General features: G+C 36.6%; 3 protein-coding genes across 3 annotated transcripts; 1 reads left to right on the top strand and 2 right to left on the bottom strand.

Moving 5' to 3' along the window:
• Nucleotides 1-563: 563 nt before the first annotated feature.
• LOC307146883 (CD48 antigen-like) lies at nt 564-6,140 on the bottom strand. Its single transcript, XM_079851213.1, has 4 exons — nt 5,996-6,140; nt 5,018-5,314; nt 4,374-4,631; nt 564-3,097 (listed from the first exon to the last, which is right to left on the bottom strand). Exons 1-4 carry the CDS (start codon nt 6,057-6,059, stop codon nt 2,883-2,885), a joined length of 834 nt encoding a protein of 277 aa, XP_079707339.1. The 5' UTR covers nt 6,060-6,140; the 3' UTR covers nt 564-2,882.
• Nucleotides 6,141-6,337: 197 nt separating this feature from the next.
• On the bottom strand, nt 6,338-15,239 carry LOC307151626 (uncharacterized protein). The gene is made up of 6 exons (XM_079859736.1): nt 15,134-15,239; nt 14,364-14,672; nt 8,768-9,034; nt 7,272-7,350; nt 6,871-6,907; nt 6,338-6,764 (listed from the first exon to the last, which is right to left on the bottom strand). The coding sequence occupies exons 1-5, from the start codon at nt 15,189-15,191 to the stop codon at nt 6,892-6,894; spliced, it is 729 nt and encodes a 242-aa protein (XP_079715862.1). The 5' UTR covers nt 15,192-15,239; the 3' UTR covers nt 6,338-6,764; nt 6,871-6,891.
• Nucleotides 15,240-18,462: 3,223 nt separating this feature from the next.
• cd2 (CD2 molecule) lies at nt 18,463-24,202 on the top strand. The gene is made up of 5 exons (XM_079851099.1): nt 18,463-18,736; nt 20,104-20,400; nt 20,510-20,749; nt 21,886-22,044; nt 22,968-24,202. The coding sequence occupies exons 1-5, from the start codon at nt 18,679-18,681 to the stop codon at nt 23,261-23,263; spliced, it is 1,050 nt and encodes a 349-aa protein (XP_079707225.1). The 5' UTR covers nt 18,463-18,678; the 3' UTR covers nt 23,264-24,202.
• The last annotated feature ends 991 nt before the right edge of the window (nt 24,203-25,193 follow it).

Raw genomic sequence — 25,193 nt, 5'->3', positions numbered from 1 at the left:
CCTCGGTAGCCGGAGACATCAATGTTGTCATGTCCTCCCAGTCCCTCAGCATCGCCCCGTCTTGTTGGCTCTACGGCTCCACCCTGGTCTCCTCAACCACCTGCCTCGCCTCCATCAGTCGGCCCCCTAGAGTTCGACTCCTTGGTCTCCTCCCTGGTCTCCTCAACCACCTGCCTCGCCTCCATCAGTCGGCCCCCTAGAGTTCGACTCCTTCCTCCATCAGCTCCACCCTGGCCGCCTGTACCGTCTGCTCCACCCTGATCCCTCTTGCCTTCAGTCTGCCCTCACCCGCTCTTCGTCCTCCTCCTGAGTCCCCTCCCTCCCTCCCTCCGCAGTTAATCCTTAAACAGCGCGAGGATGCTCCTACCGGAAGGGTGGAGTACTGTCAGCGTTGAGACCTGTCTGTCTTTATTAGTTCATTTGTATCACCTGTGTCTATGTTAAGTGTTTAATCCTGCCTGTCTGTACCTGTGGAAATACCTTTTGAGAGTAAAAGTTTATATTGGAATCTTCTGCCTTTTTTCATCATCTTACACCAAACAGTGACACACACACATTTCAAATGTTTTAAAAGATGAAATTTAATATACGTCTTACAGTGAAAAGGAATTATAATCAGGAAAAGGATGATAAAAAATCACAGTGACTGAAGGAATGTAACAACAAATCCATGCTTGAATCTAGTGAAGAAACAAAACAAAAATTCAGTCCTGAGACACACAGTTAAAGGGATACTTCACCTCTGGAAAGATGAATGTGTATTTAAAAAATGCACTACTAGTGAGTCTCCGTGACGAGTTTGCCCGGGATTTCGAGATCGCCCAAAATGTCCGGGATTCAGCTTTTGCGTTCTACAGTCACCATTCATTATGTTTACTGTGGTGAGCAGGACGAGGCTGAGGGCCGCGGGAGAACGGCGCGAGGCCGGTGGCGTGATTACTGAGACGCACCGGTCTCGTATCTCTCACGGAGGAGCGGGAATTTTCTTAGCAATGTTAAAACGCACATCAACCGATCACTTGTTAAGCGTTCATGTAAACACTACATTCAGATTCACCAATCGGAATGAATTCAGTTAGATTGAAACAAAAGGTGTGCATGTAAACAATGAATGGCGACTGCAGAAAGCAAAAGCCGAATCCCGGACATTTTGGACGATCTCGACGGTCGGACATGTCCGGGAAAAAGAGGATGGTAACCCCTACTACTCAGCTTTCTCCACAGAACAAGAGCCTGCTGGCCTAGCTTCCAAAGAAAGACGGCTGACACTGTGTGCACTTGCTTAGAGTGAGATCCCACCCTCTATGGGCGGGTTGAACACATGCGGGACAGCCCCTCCTACTGGCTGTAGTCTTTAGCCTCTGGCCAAAAAATCCTCCGATAACGCAAAATTACGATTTTTGCATCATCGGAGGATTTTTTCCAGACAAAAAATACATAAATCTCTCATCTCAGGGGGATATGAGGGTGGAAAGCACGGTAATTCGAAAATACTACAGGTTTTCTACTAATACAAAGCTTAATGCTAAATCCTGAAGTATCCCTTTAAATAATCAGAATTAGGTTAGTAAGTTACATTTTGCATTACTGAATTATTGCATAATATAAAGTAAAAACATAAGCATATTCATATAGTTGCTTTTATATTTATGTTGTTAAGAGACTTATGCTGTCTAGCCTTTAAACAGATCTCTCTCTCAGACCGGATCACTGGTCTCTTTACTTGCACTGTTATCGGGACAGAGGTGGGACCAAGTCATTGTTTTGCAAGTCACAAGTCAGTTTCGAGTCTTTGCATTCAAGTCTCGAGTCAAGTCCCGAGTCAAGACAGACAAGTCCAAGTCAAGTCGCAAGTCCTCGAGTTTAAGCTTCAAGTCTTAAACAAGTCATTAGTGCTTTTTGCACAAATTAGTGTCTCAGTGTTAATTACTAGTAAAGGAAATGTATACTAATTTATATCAGGAAGGCTTTTAAAATATGTTGATGACTTTTCACTAAGGGCACCCATCTATCTCAGTTCAATTTAGGGATTGTTCTTAGTTACATGTGACAAAATAAGGAAAAGGCGGTGAAAAAAAATACTATTTTATTGGTTACAGAGTAACAAAGGCAAAATCATTTAATTGAAATAACTGCTACACATTTTGTATCCAAGCCAACTTTAGTTTTAAAACTTAACAAAATTAAAATTAATTGTGATTTGCTATACATTAAGTTTAAAATATTGAGTCCCTGGTTAAATTAATTTGTTAACGCTACAGTAATTGTAGAACATTCCTATTTCCACGGCGAAGTGTGTGTCACGTGACACTTTTTGGGGCTACGTGCCTGTCATATTTACAAAATGTAAATCCATCCATTTCTCCCGAAAGACATGTAAGTGAGTGGCTGGTGAACAGGGAGAAGACTTCTATAGGCTAAAATGTTCCCTATAGGCTAAAATGTGCATTTGTTGTGGGGGAAAATAAAACATGTCTCAAAATTCTTTGAAAGGTTTATTATTTCCGCTTACTAATTGGCATCAGTGTGTTTTTTTCCCTCAAATTATAAATGGTTTGCTAGTATTTGTGTATTTAAATGCCTGAAAAAGAAAAAACAAAAACATTATTTGTCTGAACTGTCTGAACGTGTGATAAATGACAACTGACACTCTGGCTTAGTGCCAAAAGTGCAGAAATCAGCGCTGTGATCATGTGTCAATGATACAGTGTTATACTACAGTGATTACAACTCTGATCTGTGGTTTTAGAAGGTAGGTCAAGTCTTTCCAAGTCACAGCTCAAGTCCGAGTCAAGTCGTGAGTCATTTAAGTCGAGTTGCAAGTCATCTTTGATTATGTCAAGTCGAGTCGCAAGTCATCAAATTTGGTACTCAAGTCCAAGTCATGCGACTCGAGTCCACACCCCTGGTGTGCAGGTGTAGAAGTTTTCTGGATTTCCTTCCTTTTTGTCTGTGATGGACTCTCCTGTCGGGAGGAATGCTGAACACTTCCGTTCTTCTCCAGTAGAATCCTTCCCAATGACTTTATCACTGTTCTCGCATCTTAAATACACAACATTAGGGTTAACAGCGCTCTTCTCAGGTTTGGGGACCGGCTCTGTGAAAGAAACAGTGAAAAGGTAAGAGCATTCAGTCCACAGACAAAACAAAATTAAATCAAACACAACTACACTAGCCTTGCACAAAGGGTTGTGACAGTACCATAGTATAATGATGGTAGCAGATGTGGTTATTTAATTGCAAACCATAAGTACTAGAACACTACACTGGTTTTTGGACATGTAACATGTTCATGGAAGTACCATGTAAATACCATGGTATTAATCAAAGCACCATGCATTATTGTACAATTGCATTGTTTTTTTGTTATTTAGTATGTGAGGCTAAGTAAAACCAAGCATAATAATAATATGATGCATTTACATATGTTGCATTTACACAACAATGGTTTTGGCTTTTTTAGGTTAACTTTTACCGTTCTGATTTAACAGTCTGCCTAACGCAGATCCCCATTTGTGACAACTTACCCCGTACAGTGTGATGAAAGAATATAATATTGAACTGTGTTGTCTAAAGTTAGTGTCTGAACCAAAATTGACTTTTAAAAAGAAACTCACCCTGAGAGTTATTCATTCTGTTTTTATGCTTTTTTCTCATAGTGAACCAAATATGAGCAGTTTAACCCTGCTGAGCTTTATTAAATACTAATATAATTTTATTTATAATAGTCTCAACAAAGACATTTGCACATGGTTTTTGTCTTAAAGCATATTTAAAACCCCACATGGTTTTCACCACAGGGGGTCTTAAAAAGCCTTATAAGGTTATTAAAGCAACACCAAAGAACTTTTCCTCTTCGGTCCCCCTACAGGTTGGAAGTGGAATTGTCCATTACCGCTGTCGTAAATAATTTAGCCTAACGCAGCCGACCGTCGCACGCTCGCTGTTTATCCAGCACCGGCATTGGAATGAACGATGTCCACAGACAAGGTAGAGTATGTTGCATGATTTTATGAAAGTATGATGTATTGCGACATCAGAAACGAAGAAAAACAAAATAATGACTATTGTAACGCTTGCCGTAAAGCAAGTCAAATTTGTAGTTTCTTATGTTTCATTCGAACTACAGAAACGCGACCCGATCTGTCAAACCTGCATAGTGCGGTTATAGCTGATAGAGGGCCGCAAAGCGAATGCAGAAGTGCCTTTCACCCTGTTACGAGTTGATGAACCACTGAAACGATTTTGGAAACATTATTTTAAGGTACAAAATATTCTTTAGTGTTGCTTTATGCATCTTGCATTATTGAATGATTGCATAATCTAAATAAAAGCATATTCTTCTTGCATACAGGTTGTGTTTAGTGTCTCACCTTTAAACAGATCTCTCTCATAGACCCGATCACTGGTCTCCTCACTCACTGTGTTCTGGAGTGTACAGGTGTAGAAGATTTCTGGATTTCCTCCTTTTATGACAGTAATGAACTTTCCTTTCGGTTGGTGCGCTGAACCCGTCAGTGTTTGTCCAGCAGAATTCTTCCAGATGATTGTTTCACTGTACTCGCATCTCAAATACACAACACCAGGGTTATCACTCGGCTCTATTTTAATCACAGGTTTGGGGACCCGTTCTGTGAAAGAAAACATATGAACATTCAGTCTATAAAAAAACACAATGAAATCAAACACAACTACACTAGCATTGCAAAAAGTATACTGTGACAGTGACTGTTGGTTTCTTTATAGAGTACCATAGTACAATGATGGTATTAGAGGGTAACATCCAGTTACTAAACAAAACCATAACTTACAGAAAAAGTACTATAATACTAGAGTGGTTTTTGGACATGTGGTATTAATCAAAGTATCATGGTATTACAATCTGATGCCATTATTGTACAATTACATTGTTTTTTTGTTTTTCTGTATGTGAGGCTGAGTAAAAACAACCATAATAATAATAATAATATGATGCATTTATAATATTAATATTAATGAATAATCAGCATCAACTCACCCATAACAGTCAATGTGAATCTTTGTGCCTGCTCTTTACCGCTGATGTCGACGGTATAAACTCCACTATGTTCGACAGTTAGTTTAGTAATCGTGATTTGTCCGGTCGCTGTATTAAGAGTCGTGATGCCGTTGAATCTCGGATTCGGGGCTGTAATTTCTCCGTCTTCCCATTCAATCACCTTAACAGTTTCACCACCTTTAATGTGTTTCCATGTGATGACGGAGACAGAAGCAGGAAGAGGTTTATCTGGACCAAAGGAAACTTCATCACCCACTGCTTTCTTCACCTCTGTACCTAATAATTAAAATGAGAGAGTATGTTAGTCAACATTCAACGAGAAAGACTCTGTCATCCACTACAGTCATTTAATATTTGACAATTAGGTTACAATATTATAATAAATTTTAAAACTACAGTGTTGGGAAAACCCATATTTTTAGCTGGGTAATTTCCAGTAAGTGAATATAGCCCTTGCTTGATGGTAAATGAAATTAGAAAATAAAAATAAGGTCAATACAGAAACTCTTCAGTCTCTTCCGTCATTTTATATTCATGAAATTGTGTACAATACTATGATAATATTTACTAGCGCAATCCCAAAACTGCGCCAATGAGTGTGTAAAGTTTAGCGAGTGATCTACTGACGACGTGCAAATGAAAGAACTGATCATTTCCATAATGACCAACACAATCTACCAGTAAATCACTTTGCGTGATTCATTTATATAATCTCCTCCCGCCATAAATGTTGCGCCTGAAAGGAAAACTCATGCAATAATGAAGGTCCACCGCAAAATAACCCTGTCCATCCTTTTCAGAGCTAATTTTTCACAGCGTGTCTTTATTAAATCATGACAGTAGTTTTTTTTTAACGCCAAAAGAGGGTTTGCTCTGGAGGAAGCTGTTAGTAAATCTGACCCTGTTTAGGTTTGCCATGAACGGCGTGTTATTTCCATGAACACATTAATAACTCACCTGAAACAGCTCCTGTGGTGAAGAACACGACGATGGAGATCAACATCAAGAAATGAAGTGACATTTTTGTTAGAAAAAGTAGCTTACACTTTATTCACTTGACTTCGAGACTCTGAGAGACACTCAGAGACACAAACACACTGAGGCGTGGTGTAAGAACAGAGGAAGTTTGAAAACGCCTTGCATTGTGTTGGACTTCCACTAAGTAAAGGGTCACTGCTGCATCTTACGTTCACTGCAAATGTGTGAAATTAATGTCTGGCACAACACAAGTGTGTCTGCTTCCAGCAAGACTACAAGCCACAACCATAATGCATGAAAAATAACCACACTAGATGCATTCACATTTTACAGAGGATTTTATTCAAAGTGACACACTGCATTCAATGTTTACTATTTTAGTGGTTCATGTCCCTTTATCAAACTCATCATATTTTGGATGTGAGCGCAGAACAATCACTTTGCCTTTGTAGCTTCATGAAACAGAATTAAATGCCTTCTCTGCTTTTCTCCACAAAAGAAAAATGAATAGATGATTTGTTTATTTATACGCTCTGTTTGGTGCCAGTAAGATATTCTCATCTTGTCCCTCCTTGAAAAAGTATTTGCATATTTAACCATAGATTTATATATTCAGAACCAGAGGAGACAGTAAAAGTTCTGAAGGCACAGACGGTTAAGAGCAGATGCTTTAGTAAAATGTGTCGAGAAGATCCACACATTTGAAGGTTCATGATGAGCATCAGTCATTCACTTATGAACGTCATTTCTGAGAAAAAAACAAACAAAAAAGTAAAAAATGCTCGTTTTTAAATGTACATTATAAGTTGCATACAGTAAAGATTTTCCACGAGGAATTAAGAAAATACACTTACTCTACTAGTGTGTCTCCCAAGCTAGCAGCAGAAACACCTTAAAGAACAACAGTGACAAATTAATCATTTACACTATAGTCATTTACAGTCAACATGAAATTATAATCAACCCTATTTATACTAAATACACATTCTTATTTTTTCACTGTGAATGATTAATGAGCTGCTGACAAAACTAAGGTCTTTACACATTGTGCCATTTTTTTTTACAATTTAATAAATTCCCAGATACAATCAAGTCCTGCCTTACAATATCTGCTTTCACAAAGAATGTGACATTATGGAAGTAAAAAAAGGTTGCAAATGGCAAATTTCCTCAAGTTTCAGTGGTTCAAATACTGTGTTGAGCAAATGATAAAGAAACACATTTCAAATGTTTGAAAGATTAAATTCAGTCTTACCATATAATCAGGATCAAGAACAGGACCCCAGCGATGAAAGGGACGACAATTGCAGTGACTAATACTGTGTTTGAACCTTCTGTAGAAAAAAAAAAAATAGGTAATTACAGTTGGCATGAAATGAAAATTCACTTATCTGTTTTCTAAATGCATGTTATAGATCTTATTCGATTTTTAAGATTATTAATTAATGAGAGAATTATTAAATTGTATCTTGCTTTACTGAACCAGAAGCATATATAGCCTACTTTACGTAAGTATGTGGATGTATGAAAGCACTGGCCAGTATGGAAGCTTGTTTCTTCCACGAAAAACAAAACAAAAACATAATTGTAATTTTTTGTCTCACAATTCAGACATTATGACAACTGTGAGTTTTTATCTCATAATTTGGAGACAAAAGTCGGAGAAATAGGTAAAGTCAGAAATACAAGATTTAAACTCGAAATTGTGAGAAAAAAGTCAGAAGTGTGAGATATAAACTCGAAATTGTGAGAAAAAAGTCAGAAGTGTGAGATATAAACTCGAAATTGTGAGAAAAAAGTCAGAAGTGTGAGATATAAACTCGAAATCGAGAGGAAAAAAAATCTCAGAAGTGTGAGATATAAACTCGAAATTGTGAGAAAAAAGTCAGAAGTGTGAGATATAAACTCGAAATCGAGAGGAAAAAAAATCTCAGAAGTGTGAGATATAAACTCGAAATTGAGAGAAAAAAGGCAGAAGTGTGAGATATAAACTCAGAATTGTGAGAAAAAAATCAGAAGTGTGAGATATAAACTCTAAATTGTGAGGAAAAAGTCCGAAGTGCGAGATATAAACTCAGAATTGAGAGAATTGAGAGAAAAAAGTCAGAAGTGTGAGATATAAACTCGGAATTGAGAGGAAAAAGTCAGAAGTGTGAGATATAAACTCGGAATTGAGAGGAAAAAGTCAGAAGTGTGAGATATAAACTCAGAATTGAGAGAATTGAGAGAAAAAAGTCAGAAGTGTGAGATATAAACTCGAAATTGTGAGAAAAAAGTCAGAAGTGTGAGATATAAACTCGAAATCGAGAGGAAAAAAATATCAGAAGTGTGAGATATAAACTCGAAATTGAGAGAAAAAAGGCAGAAGTGTGAGATATAAACTCAGAATTGTGAGAAAAAAATCTGAAGTGTGAGATATAAACTCGAAATTGTGAGAAAAAAGTCAGAAGTGCGAGATATAAACTCAGAATTGAGAGAATTGAGAGAAAAAAGTCAGAAGTGTGAGATATAAACTCGGAATTGAGAGGAAAAAGTCAGAAGTGTGAGATATAAACTCAGAATTGAGAGAAAACTCGTCATTTTTAAAAAAAAAAGTACGTTCGGTTAAAATTTTGCAATTCGTGGCTGTGCAAAAAATATTGGAACGCATGCAATTCATAATTAAATACCAAGCGCTTGCGTACTTGTATAAAAATGGTTGTGGCCTGATGATATCCAGTAAGGTGATTAATATTATTAGTTTAGTCTTACCATCAAACAGATCTCTCTCATACACTGGATCACTGGTCTCCTCGTTCACTGCACTCTTCAGTGTGCAGCTGTAGGAGTTGTCCGGGTTACTGCTCTCGGTCACTGTTAATACCCTCGTATTACGATCTCGTCGGTACAGCGGCTCTCCAGCTGCGTTTTTCCAGATGACTGTACTTTCAGCGGGTCCATCATCATCACAACTCAAGGAACATTCAGGAACATCTTCCAATTTGCACTCTTTTTTAATATAAGGTTTGCGGACAGGCTCTGTGAATTAAGATGAAAATTAACATATATTATGTATTGTCACGATTACCAGTGAGAGTGCCCATCATTACCACCAGTTACCACCATGAAACTACATTTCCCATAACTCTCTGCCTGGACTCATCATCCCTGATTGCATCCACCTGTGTCTCATTACCTTGTTTAACTCACCCTATAATAGCCTGGGTTTCACATTCACTTCCTGCAAAGTCTTATGCTGTGGTCACACCAAACGTGAATAAACTGGGCATAATAATATTTTATTATATTTTATAAAAATGCTTTTATAAAGAAAAATATTTATTTGTAATGTAAATATATTTATATTTAAATGTATTATATTTAAAAAAAAATTATTTATTTATTTTGTTCTCACTGTTGATGTTTGTAACCTTTCATTTGCAATAATGAAAAGACATGATCAGACATTTGTCCATTACTGTGTATAATATAAAATATGTATCTTTCTCTGTCTGAATTTACTTGTCCAGAGTAACACACACAGTTCATTAATTATTCATAAATTGTTTGGATAGGGACAGTATGAACAACAACAGTGACACTGTTGAGTGCAGTGCTTATGTTAGAGGGAGTGTAATAATGTACATTTATTAATTTAACAGATTATAGATAACAGATTAAAGTAAACTGCAACAGAATAGTCCGGAAGGAAGGAAAATAAAAATAGAAAAATAGAAAATCCAGAGCAATCCAAATAATCTTATCTAATTAATATAACAAGACTATAATATAGGCCTACTATAATAATAATATACTATAACTATTCTAACCTGATAATGTAATAATATACAGCCCTCACATATGACACAATAACGACAATGACAATGATAGTTATCTAACTCTCTGACTCTCTGACACTACTACAACTGCTTCTACTACTGCTGACAACACCCACAAGGTGGCGCGAGTTTCGAACCGGCTTTAATCCGGAAGCGACACTCAGACCGAACCGATGACATAGCCACACAAACCGAGGCCTCGTTTGTCATTAGTCACGTGATTTTCACGTTAACAACACAAGCCTCGAATCGCGGCTTCATCTGGCACGCCCACTTTTTCTCGACACACGCTCCGACGCCACGGTTCAAATGTCACATCACTAGGTGTAACTCATCAAACTGGGTACGCCTCCGGAGGGTCTGGTGGACCCAAATACGGCGACGATGACCCCTATGCCGCTGTTCTGCTCTCCAGAGCAAATACGAGCGGTGAATCTCTCGATGAATGCTCAATCAACATCAGCCATCTTGCAAACAGACAACCGCCTAGCACTTGCCCCTCCCACAAGAAGCAGATTTTGCCTCGGATACGCTTCAAACGCTTGCATGCGTCCTATTCGCTTTGGACGCGCGAATGGGTTCAAAATGTTCAAGCGTCCAACTAGACGCGATAAACGCAAATTTGACGCGCTATTCGTGTTTGGTGGGAACGCAGCATTATACGTGTAACACTGCATTTCTGAGCATTCCAGTGTTTGTCCATTTCGATCATCTCCCTGTTCTCTGGATTTTTCCGTCATTGGACTGATTACCCTGGGTCCGGGGGGAGTGCGAAAACCAGTCAGTATCTGGTGTGACCACCATTTGTAGTGATGGGCAGATCGAGGCTTCGTGAAGCAATGAAACAGTTGAAGCAAATGTGCCATATTGTGTCGAGGCTTCGAATCAATCCGACACCCGTCTCAACGGTGACACCTAGTGGTCACTTGCAGGTTTTGATCTGAAACAACCTTGACGAGCCATTAAAAAAAATGTGTTTTTTTATTATTGTATTTTTCTAATATGCGAAGCTTGTAACCTATAGGCTCCTCACTGTGCATAATGTTATTTTGGTCATGAAAAATGAATATTAATAAAAGAAATCAAGCCACAATGTCTCACTATTTTAGAGATATTTATTCAAAAATATTAATTTCTCTGCTGTGGAAGGACTTAGCCTACTTCTTTTTTTACAGATAATTTCTCCAGCCTTTGAAAGAATTCTCTCACAAGGGACACTTGTTGCTGGCATGCAAAGATATTTTTTAGCTAGGACATACAAATGAGGAAAGATTACTGCTCTCTCTTTCCAGTAAGTTAGTGGGTCAGTTTATGCTTTAAGTTTATGCTCAGTGTGCAGAGAAAAATGTAATGGAATGTAGTACTACAACAAATAGGAAAACCAAAATGATGTTGTCACTGGCAGTATATTGGGTACTCATTTGTAGACCTATAAAATGTATATTCACACAATATTATATTATATTATATTCACATTGAAGCTATTTTTAACATGATTGGCAGTTGTGATTGGGACATTAGGTTGTAGGGCATAGGGCTATGGACTTTCTAAACAGTGTCCCAAAAGTTTGTAATTATATTTCAATTATAATTATATTTCAAACGCATACCTTGCTGAGATGGCCCAGCAGTGTCAGTGTCAGGCCTAGGTACAGGGGGAATGCCATCCTCTGCACCCGCAACATGGCAGGATGAGTGCTCCTCAAATAGCACATCATGGATGATGTATTGTTGCAGTAGGCTAGATGCCGATCACAATACACACATCTCACTTAATTTGGGGTTTCTAAATGGAAATGCTCCCACACCACAGATGTATGGCATCTCTTCTGGGGAGCTTCCATTTTATCTATCTATCCAAATCTATCTATCTATCTATGTATCTATCTATATGAATCTATCTATGTATCTAGATATGTATCTATAATCTATCTATGTATCTAGATATGTATCTAAATATGTACCTAGATATGTATCTAGATATAATCTATCTATGTATCTATATATGTATCTATATATAATCTATGTATTTATATATGTATCTATCTATTAATCTAGCTGTCTATATATATTTATATCTATGTATCTAATGTGTCACTATATGTATACTCTGTCTGTCTCTAGCCTATCAGTCAATGTGTTGTGTAAATTTAAATGTAAGCCTAAATAGCCTATAACTAATCAAATCGCACTATGTCACTATATCATCAAAAATCCGCTATCTCAAAATCAAACTCCTCTCACAAAAACCCACGAGGTCAATATGCGTTGATTTCACTTTTATACAGATGTGCGATTGTGTTGTCTGTTCCCGACCCTGTCAATCAAACGCTGATTCGGCGGACCACACCTGATGAAACACTTAGTGAAACACTTGGCCATAGTCACGTGACATGGGTGTTTTGAATCACGCTTCGGATCAGTGTTTTCGAAACATCTGCGCTTCGGGATCTTGCAAAGCTTCGGAACGACTGTTTCGCGTCAGCCATCCCTAACCATTTGCCTCACGCAGTGCAACACGTCTCCTTTGCATAGAGTTGATCAGGTTGTTGGTTGTGGCCTGTGGAATGTTGGTCCACTCCTCTTCAATGGCTGTGCGAAGTTGCTGGAGATTGGCAGGACCTGGAACACGCTGTCGTATACGCCGATCCATACCATAACCCCACCGCCACCATGGGCCACTCGATCCACAACGTTGAGCAAAACCGCTCAGCCACACGACGCCATACACACTGTCTGCCATCTGCCCTGTTCAGTGAAAACTGGGATTCATCCGTGAAGAGAACACCTCTCCAAAGTGCCAGACGCCATCGAATGTGAGCATTTGCCCACTCAAGTCGGTTACGATGATGAACTGCAGTCAGGTCGAGACCCAGATGAGGACGACGAGCATGCAGATGAGCTTCCCTGAGACGGTTTCTGACAGTTTGTGCAGAAATTATTTGGTTATGCAAACCGATTGTTGCAGCAGCTGTCCGGGTGGCTGGTCTCAGACAATCTTGGAGGTCTGCGGTTGTGAGGCCGGTTGGATGTACTGCCAAATTATCTGAAACAACTTTGGAGACGGCTTATGGTAGAGAAATGAACATTCAATTCAAGGGCACCAGCTCTGGTGGACATTCCTGCAGTCAGCATGCCAATTGCACGCTTCCTCAAAACTTGCGACATCTGTGGCATCGTGCTGTGTGATAAAACTGCACATTTCAGAGTGGGCTTTTCTCGTGGCCAGCCTAAGGCACACCTGTGCAATAATCATGCTGTCTAATCAGCATCTTGATATGCCACACCTGTGAGGTGGATGGATTATCTCGGCAAAGGAGAAGTGCTCACTAACACAGATTTAGACAGATTTGTGAACAATATTTGAGAGAAATAGTCATTTTGTGAACATAGAAAAAGTCTTAGAACTTTGAGTTCAGCTCATGAAAAATGGGGGCAAAAACAAAAGTGTTGCGTTTATAATTTTGTTCAGTGTGTGTGTGTGTGTGTATATATATATATATATATATGTATATATATATATATATATATATATATATGTATATATTATACTGATATAATATATATATATATATATATACATACATATATATATATATATATATATATATATATTATACTGATATAATATATTTATTCTGATCCAAATGTTCATCAAAAGGTAAATTTGCACCCAATATATTGTATATTTTGAATGTAACTTATAATTATTAATTTTAATTAAAAAATATATTATTTTAAGTATCTGCAGGGTTATTATCATTAACTAAAACTTAAAATATTAAAAACATTTCTGTTAATTGTAATAAAGCTGAAATATTATATAAATTAATAAAATATAAATAATAGATGAAATACTTGTATAAAAATAGGAATGTTGAAAAAAAAAGTAAGTTAAATTTAAGTTTAATTTGAAGTGCTAAAATGATTAACTGGAAAACTAAAATAAAAATTATTCAAACCTAATATAAAAAAATAAAAAATAAACGAATAAAATGACATGCACAAACCGAAATTACTAAATGTATTCAAATAAAATAAAAAATAAAATAAATCAAAATGATATAAATAAAATAAAAATGTTAGATGAAAAACTTAAACTAAATGAAATAAATTGAAATATTTTTAAGTTGAAGCACTAAATTATAACTGGAAAACTAAATAACTAAAACTTATATACCTTATATATAAGTTATATATATACCTTATAACTTAAAACCTAAAAGCAATATAAAAAATAAAAAAATACTAAATATATAAATAACTCAAATTTAAATAAACATGAAAACTTAAAATAAAAGCAAATTCACAATATAATAAATCTATATAAAAAAAACACTGGTGTATTTTTGTCCATCAAAAAGAAAATTATAATTTGAATTAATGTGTTAATGTTTAAATACATTTTTGTTATATGACTCAGAACGAATACATTAGTTGTGTTATTACTAAATTATTTCTAACACAGCTTTAATATATGTAAATAATTACGATGATAAAAAATGAAATGTGCCAGTATTTTGACTCACCTATAACAGTCAGAGTGAATTGTTTTCTTTGCTCTTTACTGTTGATGTCGAGGGTATACACTCCAGTGTGTTGGAGTTGTAGATATCTTAAAGTGAGTTCTCCATTGTGTTTGTCCAGGCTTGCGTGGGATCTGAATTTAGGGTTGGGAATGTCAGTGCTGTCATCCTCCCGGTCCCATTCAATGACCTTCACAACAACTCCATCATTGTCTCTGTGTTTCCATGTGATGCTGGTGGTGCTGGGAGACACGGATCCAGACACTGGAGTGAACGCAGTTTCACTATTCACCGCTTTCATCACATTATCACCTGAGAGAAATTATATATTACCACATTATATAAACTTATAAGCAAGTTTGACATTGCATAGTACTTTTTTTTTTTTTTTTCAAAACATTAAAAAAATGTTTAATTGTTTTAACAGCCGCTTAGTTTTCAAAATATTTTTTTTATTTTAAGATTTAAGATATTCAATCAAACTCATGGTTGTAAATTTTAACCACTTCAAAAGTGGCACCAAATTAAACATGAATATAATTTAAGAGGTTTGATTTTCTTTTAAAGCGAAGACTTCTTACACTAAAAAGGACCAAAAAAACAACAACCTTTTGGACATGTATGAGTAGTACCATGATTTTCTCAAGCTTTAAGTATCTTGGAGTGTTTTGCAAATGCCAAATAATCATTCAGTATCATGAAATAACTTTCTGATATCATTACTAACACAGCACTTATATGTATTTGTACTAAAGTCTGAGCTATTACAGTACCTGAAACAGCTTCGCAGATGATCAAGATCCAGAGAATATGAGAACATCTGAAGAACATCTTCACACTGCTTTTCTTCTTCTCTTTCGATCTCCTTGGTTTTGTGTTAGTGTAGTGAATGCATGTAACAGAGCTGTTGTCTGTCTCGAGTCTGTAGGTTGGGCTGGGTTCATGATCTTTCAATGCCCTCTTGTGGCAGTGGAGGAAGGTTCAATGTGAAATGAACTTCACCGAAAATACAAGAGAACCTCTGCTTGATTGTGTGACACGTTTATACCCTTTCTCTAAGGTAAAAGAAGCATCTTTCAAAACAATAAATTGATTTTACCCTGTCAAACATTTCATGCCTAAATATATAGGCTATAGCTAATATTGATAATGCTCATTTTACCAAGTACACATGTTGCTGTTTGAACATGAAAAGCTCTGCAAAGTTATTCTCTATCAGTAGGCGCGTTTCCATTACAGATTTGCGCAAAATTTTTGCGATTTTTTCTTCTTCTAAATGTCGACAAAAAACTATTGCGAAATGACGGCGTTTCCATTAACCGATGTTATGCGACTAAAACGTAATTTTTTCCTCTCGCGATAAATCATTCCAAACATCATGGCGACGGATGTTAGTAATGTTTACGTATATCCCAGCCGCCGCACTGGCCATTAATCTAAGGAGACGTAAGTGTGTTATCCAAGCATTAATGGCAAGGAAAGACCCTTATGGCTGGTGTTTCTGAGTGTTTCTCCCTCATTTCTGCGTCGAGGTCTTGATTGTGGCATTTCTTTGAGGTTTAGAATCCAGTATTCCTGTAATTCTTTTGTCTTTTATGAATTTAATAAAGAACTCTGTCTCGTATTCTGTCCAAACACACCGCGTCATCTACGTCAGGTGACTGTAAATGCGCAAAAACTGTTTTCATTGCAGTTTTGCGAAATATTTATTTTTCAAATTGCCTGAAAACCCACCTCATGCGAGCGTAAAAACTTTTTTTGCGATAAATGCGAGTTTTTGCGAAATTGACGTGTTTCCATTGGGCGTATTTTCAAATCCCAATTTCAATTTGCGCAATTTGAAGGGTAATGGAAACGCGAATGCAGAATGCAGAACCAGAATGCATCTCACACTAACCAGAAAGCGTCAATGGCAGAGGAGAAAACCAGCGAAATTTTTAAAAATAAAGCTGTTGTTGTCACGAGGTGTAATTTGAAGAGTTTTCAGGTGAGAATATAATTTTTTAAAGCTCAAATCTGTGGTTTGTTGATAAAGATAGTGCCTATATGAAAATTTGTAGCTACTACTAGAGCTACTTTATTTCCCTTTCACTTTAAATTAAACCTCACATTAAAATTGACATTTAAAGCTCCAGTATGTAACTTTTGTATGTGACCACAAGAGGGCGCAGTTTCCAACAATAACAAAGGCGAAGCTTGATGACGCTATGAAGGAGGTGACGATGGGAGATGTCGTTTTTAATGCGTTTTCACCATCTAGCGATGTACGTTATCTAAATGGAATTAATGAATCATGATCACGGATGAGGTAATTTATTCGTTTTTGTATTACCTGTATGTCTGATCGTATTATTTTATGTCATCATAATTAATGAACTGCAAGGAACGTGAAATGTTTTGCTATATTATCCCGTTACAACATACAGTTATTTGTCAAATGATTTGTTTGGTTTATGTTGTGCAGTTTTACGTTTTTATGGTTAATGCCGTGTTGTTTAACGTGTTCAAACCAATATCTAAAAGTAAATTTGAACGAACATTTGCAAGTAATGACTAAATATATTTTTTTAACAACATATCCGATTGTATTTAATTGTACTGCCATAATCTCGGTCACCACACGTGATAAAAAGCCTTACCGAAGTACAAAGAGCAATATAACTTTGTTTATAAGTGCTATTATTGACAGTTGCATGTCTTACCTGTCTATCAATACACTCGCGAGAGCAGAGTCTCTGTCAAGTCCAAGATTGACGCGCAGCTCTCTCCATCTCGAAAACGCCTGCCGATATTTATCCGGGTTTTATTCCTCCGTTTGTCACACAGTCCGTGACTCCGCGTATATCCGAATATGGACTTCAATACTCGCCAAAGAGTAATCGTGATCCATAACAGCTATAACCATACAGTCTATGGCTATAACGCTTTAACCACCACTTCCGCATTTGACCATGTGATATTCCGGTGTGGTGGGTCATATTTTTTATTTTATTCTTTTTTTTATTCTTTGTCAGACGTCTTTATTGTTTATTGTGATAAGAAAAAAAAACTCAATAAAGTTGTTGTAAAAAAAAAAAAAAAAAAAATCCGGTGTGGTGGAATATCCTATCACATGGTCCACACCGGAAAAAAAGGATAGAGCGGACATTGCGTCACTGAGGCGCGACATTTCTTTTCCGGGACGGCCAGTTATTTAAAATCGGAATTTCTCTGAAATAAAAAATCTTTGGAGACTTTTGAGATATTGTAAGTACACAACTGGAGGAAATATATCACACTGTGCAAGTTATTTTCGGAAATTTTATTACAAAATTCCTACATATTGGAGCTTTAACAAAAAGAGACAGGGTTGTGTTTTCTGTTATATTTAATTTTATTTCAATGAAGATAATCAGAGTACATATGCACATATTGCCTGAACCACACATTAATATGTTTATTATGTTTTAAATGTAAACGAAAAGAGTTATGGTAAGGGTCTGGACATTTCACAAACACGATCCAAAGCGCTTGACCAATCACAACACACTGCTCCAGCCGACCAATCAGAGCACAGTGTGCTTTACAGAAGGAGGGGCTTCATAGAGACAGTAAACAGAGCGTTACTGACAGACTGGGAAGAGAGGAGCCGCAACAATGGAGAATATGAGGAAAATAATCAACATTCAAGCAGGAAAACCTGTTCTAGTAGAGCCTAAAAACAACATCAAGACTTTGTAAAAGGGCATAACAGGCCCTCTTTAATGCACATGTATCAATTTTAAGGCATTTCAAAAGAAAAGTTTCTCACAAGATGGCAGCATTGTATGACATTCATATTGTCACGTAATTATGTATTGAAGCCACCAGGTCACTGCTACAGACATGCAAACCATTTTTGGGTCGTGATCCACCAGTTGAGAACCACTGTCCTAGATCCAGTATGAGAAAATATGAAAAACATCTACAACAAACCTTTCCATCAGCCTTTCTATTTTTAAATCATATAAAATATTTTATTTGTATTCATAAATCAGTGCTTGCCAGCTTTCTAGTCCGCAAGACCAAAGATAAAAATAGCTGGCCAACATCTCAAAACATTCAGATCTATTCTATATCTGTTAGACAGAAGCACCTGGTTTCATAATGCAGCACATTAGATGACATCCTTCCACACCTGTGAAGCGCCGTCTCAATTTCTGCGCAACTGACATCTTTACTTCATGATTCTGTCTGCACATAACCGCCAACTCTCTGATCGCAAAACAGGAAATTCTTTCTGTTTCCTCCAGTTGATTGTGAAAAAGGTTCTGGAACATTTGCTGAGTTCAGAAGAGCAATGAGCTGCCAATACAATCTCTTGTTTTTATTCCTCTGTGGCTTCGCTGCACTCTCTGGTAGGTTCTGACTTCATTTTGTATAGATATGTTAATAGACTGAAGTGAAGAAGCTGTTTTTCTTATATATTTTGTAAATATATATTTTTTAGTTGAGATCACATGTTACGATGCGATTAAAAGATATCAAGAATAGTAATCCATATTAACATTTGATCTCATGCATACTGCTTTATTTTATATCAACTCAATTGTATCAAGTCACTGTAACATCTAAATTCGCTTTTGTCCGAAACATTAGTGAAGGCCATTTTTAAGTGTTAGATCAGGTAAAATATGCCTTTAAAGCAACAAATGGGATATTATAGTGTCCACTTGAACAAATGCACTTCTACTGTAATTTTTGGACACTTTTAAAATGCAAATCTATGACGTTTACATGCAAACTGCTGCAATGAGTGTTTGTTCGTGTCGGTCTTTAATAGAAGACACTCACAGAAAGTCGGATATTTAGATATGTTGTCAAATTATAGTGTTACACTCTTAAAAATAAAGGTTCTTTATTGGACTTTATGTTTCTGTGAAGAACATTTAAACATTGAAGGAATTTTTCTATTCCACAAAAAGTTCTTTGAAGTGAAAAAATGGTTCTTTAGATTATTTAAATGTTCTTCAAAATAAGAAAGAAATGGTTCTTTTAAGAGCTTTTGACTGAAAAGTTCTTTGGGAACCCAAAATGGTTTTTTTTTCTATCGCTTTCTATTATATAGCAGAAAGTCTGTATTTCAGAAACTATAAGGTTTTGAGTCAAAAGTCATTTTAAACAAATGCTTATTTAATCAAGCAATGATTTGTTGGTTTCAAACATCTGGTTCAAAATGGTCTTAATTAATAATTATATTTTTTTGTGAAATTCCAGTCTCATATTATTTTTGCTAACATAAACAGAGGAACACAAGAGAAACACACTAACAAGTCATTATATAATGAAGGCAGATTTGAACATATGTGTTGTCATTTTACACAACTTTAAGTTCTGTTGGCCATAACAATGGTTTGGTATTTAAATTACCTTTTACATATATTCTGTTTTTATAATAGCTTTATAGTTTAAATTCTGATTTAATAGGCACTTTTGCAAATCCCCGTTTGTGACAACTTACCCCGTACAGTGTGACGACAGATCCTGTTGCTGTTAGGAGTCAGTGTGTGTTAAATGAACAGCGTAATTTTTTTATGGTGGGAATATAATATTGAACTGTGTTGTCTAAAGTTTGTGTCTGAACGGAGATTTATTTTTATAAAGAAACCCATCCTGAGAATTATTCATTCTCTGTTTTTATGCTTTTTCCTCATAGTGAACCAAACATGAGCAGTTGAACCCTGTTGAGTTTTATTAAATACTAATATGAATTTATTCATTATAGTCTCAACAGAGAAATGTGGAAAAGATCTACTAGTGGGAACGTCCTGCATCATTAAGCAGACAACAGATAACAATGAGAAACCTCCTGAGATTAAATGGGTCCATGACACACGTGGCCACATTCTTCGCTGGAAAGGTGGGAAAATCAGAGAAATATCTGATGGTGTATCTATGGAAGAAGATGGATCATTCAAATTTTCAAGTGTTAGTCTGAAGGACACGGGCAAATATACATTCTACACATATAATACTGATGGTAAAGAGACTGGTAAAGGAGATGTGGAAATTAAAGTATATGGTAAGATGACAAACATTTCTACCCTTCCAACACAATAATAATAACAAAATCAGACTGTATATTTCTATAGTAGTTACAGTAGGAAATATCCACTATGTTTCTGTAACAGAAAAGGCCCCTAAACCTGCTGTGAAGATCATATGCACAAAAGGGAATGCGACTCTCAACTGTGACATCGGAAAAAGAGAAGGTCTGACTCTATCCTGGTATAAAGAAGACAAAATTATCCAGAATGAAAAAAACCCTCAAGTCTTCTTATTATCTACTCAAGTCCAGGAGAATAAACCGTACTCATGCGAGGCACACAATCCTGTCAGCAAAGTCAAAAGTGAGAGTGTTACAGTGTCATGTAAGTATTTCTTATTTCACATGCTTTTTATTCTTAGTTAAACTGTTAAAAATGCTCTTGTGTTGTCTGTAAGGACACATCTAAATCTAGACCTTGAACAGACCTGAACTTAAACATTGATGTAAAGCATTAAGAAGTGCAGCTCTGGCACTTTTCACGATTTCACTTTTGTTTCATAAAGTATATGAACTGGTTTTTGGGCCGTTTCCTGTTTTTGCTGCTGACGTACAATCATGAATCTATGACAGTAAAATAACCATATGTTTCACATTGACTCTGCAAAATGGTGTTAAACTGTGAACTTACTGAAGATAAGCCAAAAGTTTGGACACACTTATTCACTATTAATTTTTTTTTTTAAATTAGCTATCACAACTTAAAATGTATCATTAAAATAACTTCTCTGGATTTTAACTTGCTGAGATAACTAAAATATCCAAGTTGTCACATAATACAGTTTCACATTTCAATCTGAATATAACTTAACTTCTTAAGGCAGCACAAACACTTACTTTTTCAAATTAAAACGACAATTACAACTATGAAATGACACAAGTGACAAATGACGCAAGTCTGGTAATTATGTGGTGCCAAAAAAAAAAAAAAAAAAAGTTAAGATAAGATAAATAGGAGAAAATGCTTCATTTACGTTCATGCCAAATGTTGTGTTCATTCAGACTCAATGGTATTTGAATTTGCCAACAAGCTTGACATTCCCAAGGAACAAGACTATGCAAAGTGAGAGAAAATACAACCCAGACTACATTAAAAATGGTTCACTTGGTACTGTATTGGGTCGCACTGTAGATTCCAGCCTTTTAAAGATTATTGTAGGAGGAACATGCATGTTGCACACTTGATGATGCTTTTACTTCACTATCCAATCCAAATAGACATTAAAATGAAATGAATACATGTACACAACTATATTAGCCTACAAAATAATGCTAAGCATTTAAATGGAAGTGGTCAGATCAAGTTGTTTTTAAAAGTTAATTAAGAATAAAGTGTGTCCAAAACATTTGACTCTCTCATGAAATAACGTTGGATCGTACAGCATTTTAATCAGCTTAAAATAGATGTTTTTTAATGATCCTCTTGTCTGTTATTGATTTCATGTGGTCCATGTCTTACAGGTCCAGGTTCAGGTTTAGGTTTTGGTAAACTCTTTGGCTTTGATTTCTGGATCATGGTGGCCATCCTAGGAGGCGGAGGAGCCCTTCTGCTGCTGCTGATCTGTGTTCTCATCATCTGTGCGTGTCGAAGCTGTCGGCAACGTAAGAGGCGCCAACAAGGTCAGCAACATCTTCATCACCTCTAAAATAAATCAATGAGCATTTGTGTTTTCAACAAAAGATCAAACTGAAGCTGTAGTTGTCCTTGTTGAGCTTGAAATGTTCAGAATCCTCAGTGTATTTAAATGCCAACTCTTAAATACAGGCATTTAAATAAAATCTTTAGAAATCTTTTCTTATAAATGCATCTGCTCAAAAACTGGTTATTATAATTAACAAGTTTAAAACTGGAAAGCGAAGCTGTTTACCACAGTTTCCTGTTTCTCATATGTATTAGATTCAATGTTAACTCTGACTCTTAAAAAAACAAAAATATTTAATGCTTAATATTTGTACATTTTGAATATGTAAGGCCACTGTTACGTAATGCATTTGCCAGATCTCTTTGTTTAGGCGGCACCAGACAGATCTAGAAAACAGATATAACCGAGCTCCGCATAATATCCTGTACACAAACGTCTTTATGTGGTTTTCTGTGGTATTTTACAGAACAATCGGCACTAAAAACAGGTTTTTTTTCTAAGAATCCACACTTTTAAAAAATTTGTACAATAGCTGATCGACAAATATATCATATTCACTGCATGTCTGTAGAATTAACGTTACTTGGTGTTAATTTGAGAAAATATGATTCCCAGTGCACGCACACTTACCAGATTACTAAACACGGTTACTTGGATTCACGTTTTTATCAATTTCTTTATTTCTAAAGAGATACTACAGCTGGATTACTCAAATCAAGAACTTGCTACAGGTATATTACTAGCTGCTATATAATATTATGTTAATAAATATTGGTCATCCTGCTCTCTGAAAAATCCGTATCAGTCCACCACTTCACATTACAGATTAACTTTACAGTTTAGATCACACACATTTGAAAAATGCAAGTTTATGAACATCTTGTCTTTGATATCTTCCAGATGAGGAAGAGTTCAGGCTGGCAGAACTTACCCCAGGTCAAAATGGTACAAGCAGATCCAAACAGACCGCTAGAGGACAACCGGCGCCACCCGTCCCGCAAGAAGAATCAATGCCCTGCAGCCCAACTCCAGAAACCCCTCCTCGAGGCCAGACTCAACCCAAAGCCCAGATCCGTGCTCGACCCCCCCCACCGCCTCAGGACGAGGACGAGGAGTACCCGCCTCCATTACCTCAGCCGAGGACCAAACAGCACCGAACCAAGAGGAATCCAGAGCCGTACCGACCAATGGAATGAGACTGAACCATAGTATATGAGACTTTCCTAGAATGTTTTTCATTGAGTAAAAGCCATATATTGATTGTAAGAGTGTCATAAAAAAAAAAAAAACACTCTTACATTTTAGAAACAGCTTTATAAAAATTAAAACTTGGTCATATACTCAACCTCACAACTATTAGCTATTATTGCTAAACTATTATTTTTTTCTTTTTCTTTTTTCTTCGTCTTAGGCAGAATGTAGCTGTTATTGTCCATACAACGAAAGTAGATGTTGATTTACAAGCTTACCATAAAAATAGTCTTAACAACATGTGCGCTATACGCCAAGTCTTTAGAATGAAGATGAACAAAATCCAATCTTCTTTTGGCCTATAACAATTATTTATACTAATGTGTAATTTATAGCCTACTAATTATTAAACTGCATGCTTTCATTATTCCGTGCGTGTTTACGCCATATCCGTAAATAAAGGAAAGAATGTTTATTATTATACGTTCTATAACAAAAAAAATAAGTGTGCAAGCAAAAATGGAAAGCGACAGTAACCGTAATAAACACGAATCAACATAGTTTGCATAGCATCGCATTGACTAGGTTCACAAAACAATGTTTCGGTTGGTAATTGTAATACATTACAGAAACAATTCCAATCTCTTGCCATGCCAAGTTATAGTTTCCACTGTTATATGATATTAATAGCATTTGTTATGTTGGCAAGCGTTTGCAACGTTATTCAGAAACAATTGTTTTCAATAGGTCCAACCAACAACAGGATATAAGCTACTTATCTGCCCATATGACATATTTTTGGGGAATTTCCTTCTGTCTTTCGTTACTGGGAGAGTTTTGATGTCGTCAGTGACATTCGCACTGATAAAGCGATTATTGTAAACAAACCGGCCACAGCGCGCGCCTCAAGCCATCAGATTCATCCGCGCAGCGGAGCCGAAGCACGACTCACATAATGACCAAAACAATGTTCCTCCGCGAGTTTATGCTTCAACCGCGAGAGCGCCAAAAGTAACATATAGTGTAGCTTTAAAATAATAGATTATCACTTGTCTACGAATATTACATTTTTTGGGAGTTTATAGGGGCCGAGAAATATATAGCATAAATGAAAAACAACCTAAAATTTTAGTTTGTTTGTATGGTGAGCGTGAGTGAATGATGACATAATTTTAATTCTTAGACGAATTATTCCTATCAAGGTTCCTTATAAGTCTCTTTAAACAAAGCAACAGAGCTCTTGAACATTATACTTACATCTGTTGCTGTGGATGAATATTTTTAATTTATTGTCTATTCTAGACAGTTGGTTGTTTTATCTTAAAGGAACACGCCGACTTTTTGGGACTTTAGCTTATTCACCGTATCCCCCAGAGTTAGATAAGTCCATACATACCCTTCTCATCTCCGTGCGTGCCGTAACTCAGTCTGACGCACCCACCGCTAGCTTAGCTTAGCACAAAGACGGGAGGTAAATGGCTCCAGCTAGCATACTAATCCCAATAAGTCTAACTGCCACTCCGCAGAAGTAGCAGTGCTTCGCCTTCTGTGAATATAGTTCCCAGTATGTGTACGGTTAGAAGATGGCTGTGTCTCATGTGACCTTGTTATTTGTACACGCTGTGACTATACAAATCACAACATGTACATAGGAAAATGTTGGCGTTATTTTGTCACTTATTGGGAGCAGTATGCTAGCTGGAGCTGTTTACCTCCCGTCTTTGTGCTAAGCTAGGCTAGCGGTGGGTGCATTAGACAGAGTTACGGCACGCACGGAGATGAAAAAGGTATGTATGGACTTATCTAACTCTGGGGGGAATCATCCTTATGTACATATAACTACCCCGATGTTTTCCCTTATCGTTATGTATATCATTCTTTAGGGGTAAAACTTGCAAAAGTGTATAGTTGGTCTATGAGCTGGTCGGTGCATTT

This window comes from Squalius cephalus (genome assembly GCF_949319135.1).
Source record: "Squalius cephalus genome assembly, chromosome: 2".
In the NCBI taxonomy this organism is placed as follows: domain Eukaryota; kingdom Metazoa; phylum Chordata; class Actinopteri; order Cypriniformes; family Leuciscidae; genus Squalius; species Squalius cephalus.
Note: the sequence above shows the minus strand (reverse complement) of the source record. Positions and strands in the feature narration are given on the sequence as shown.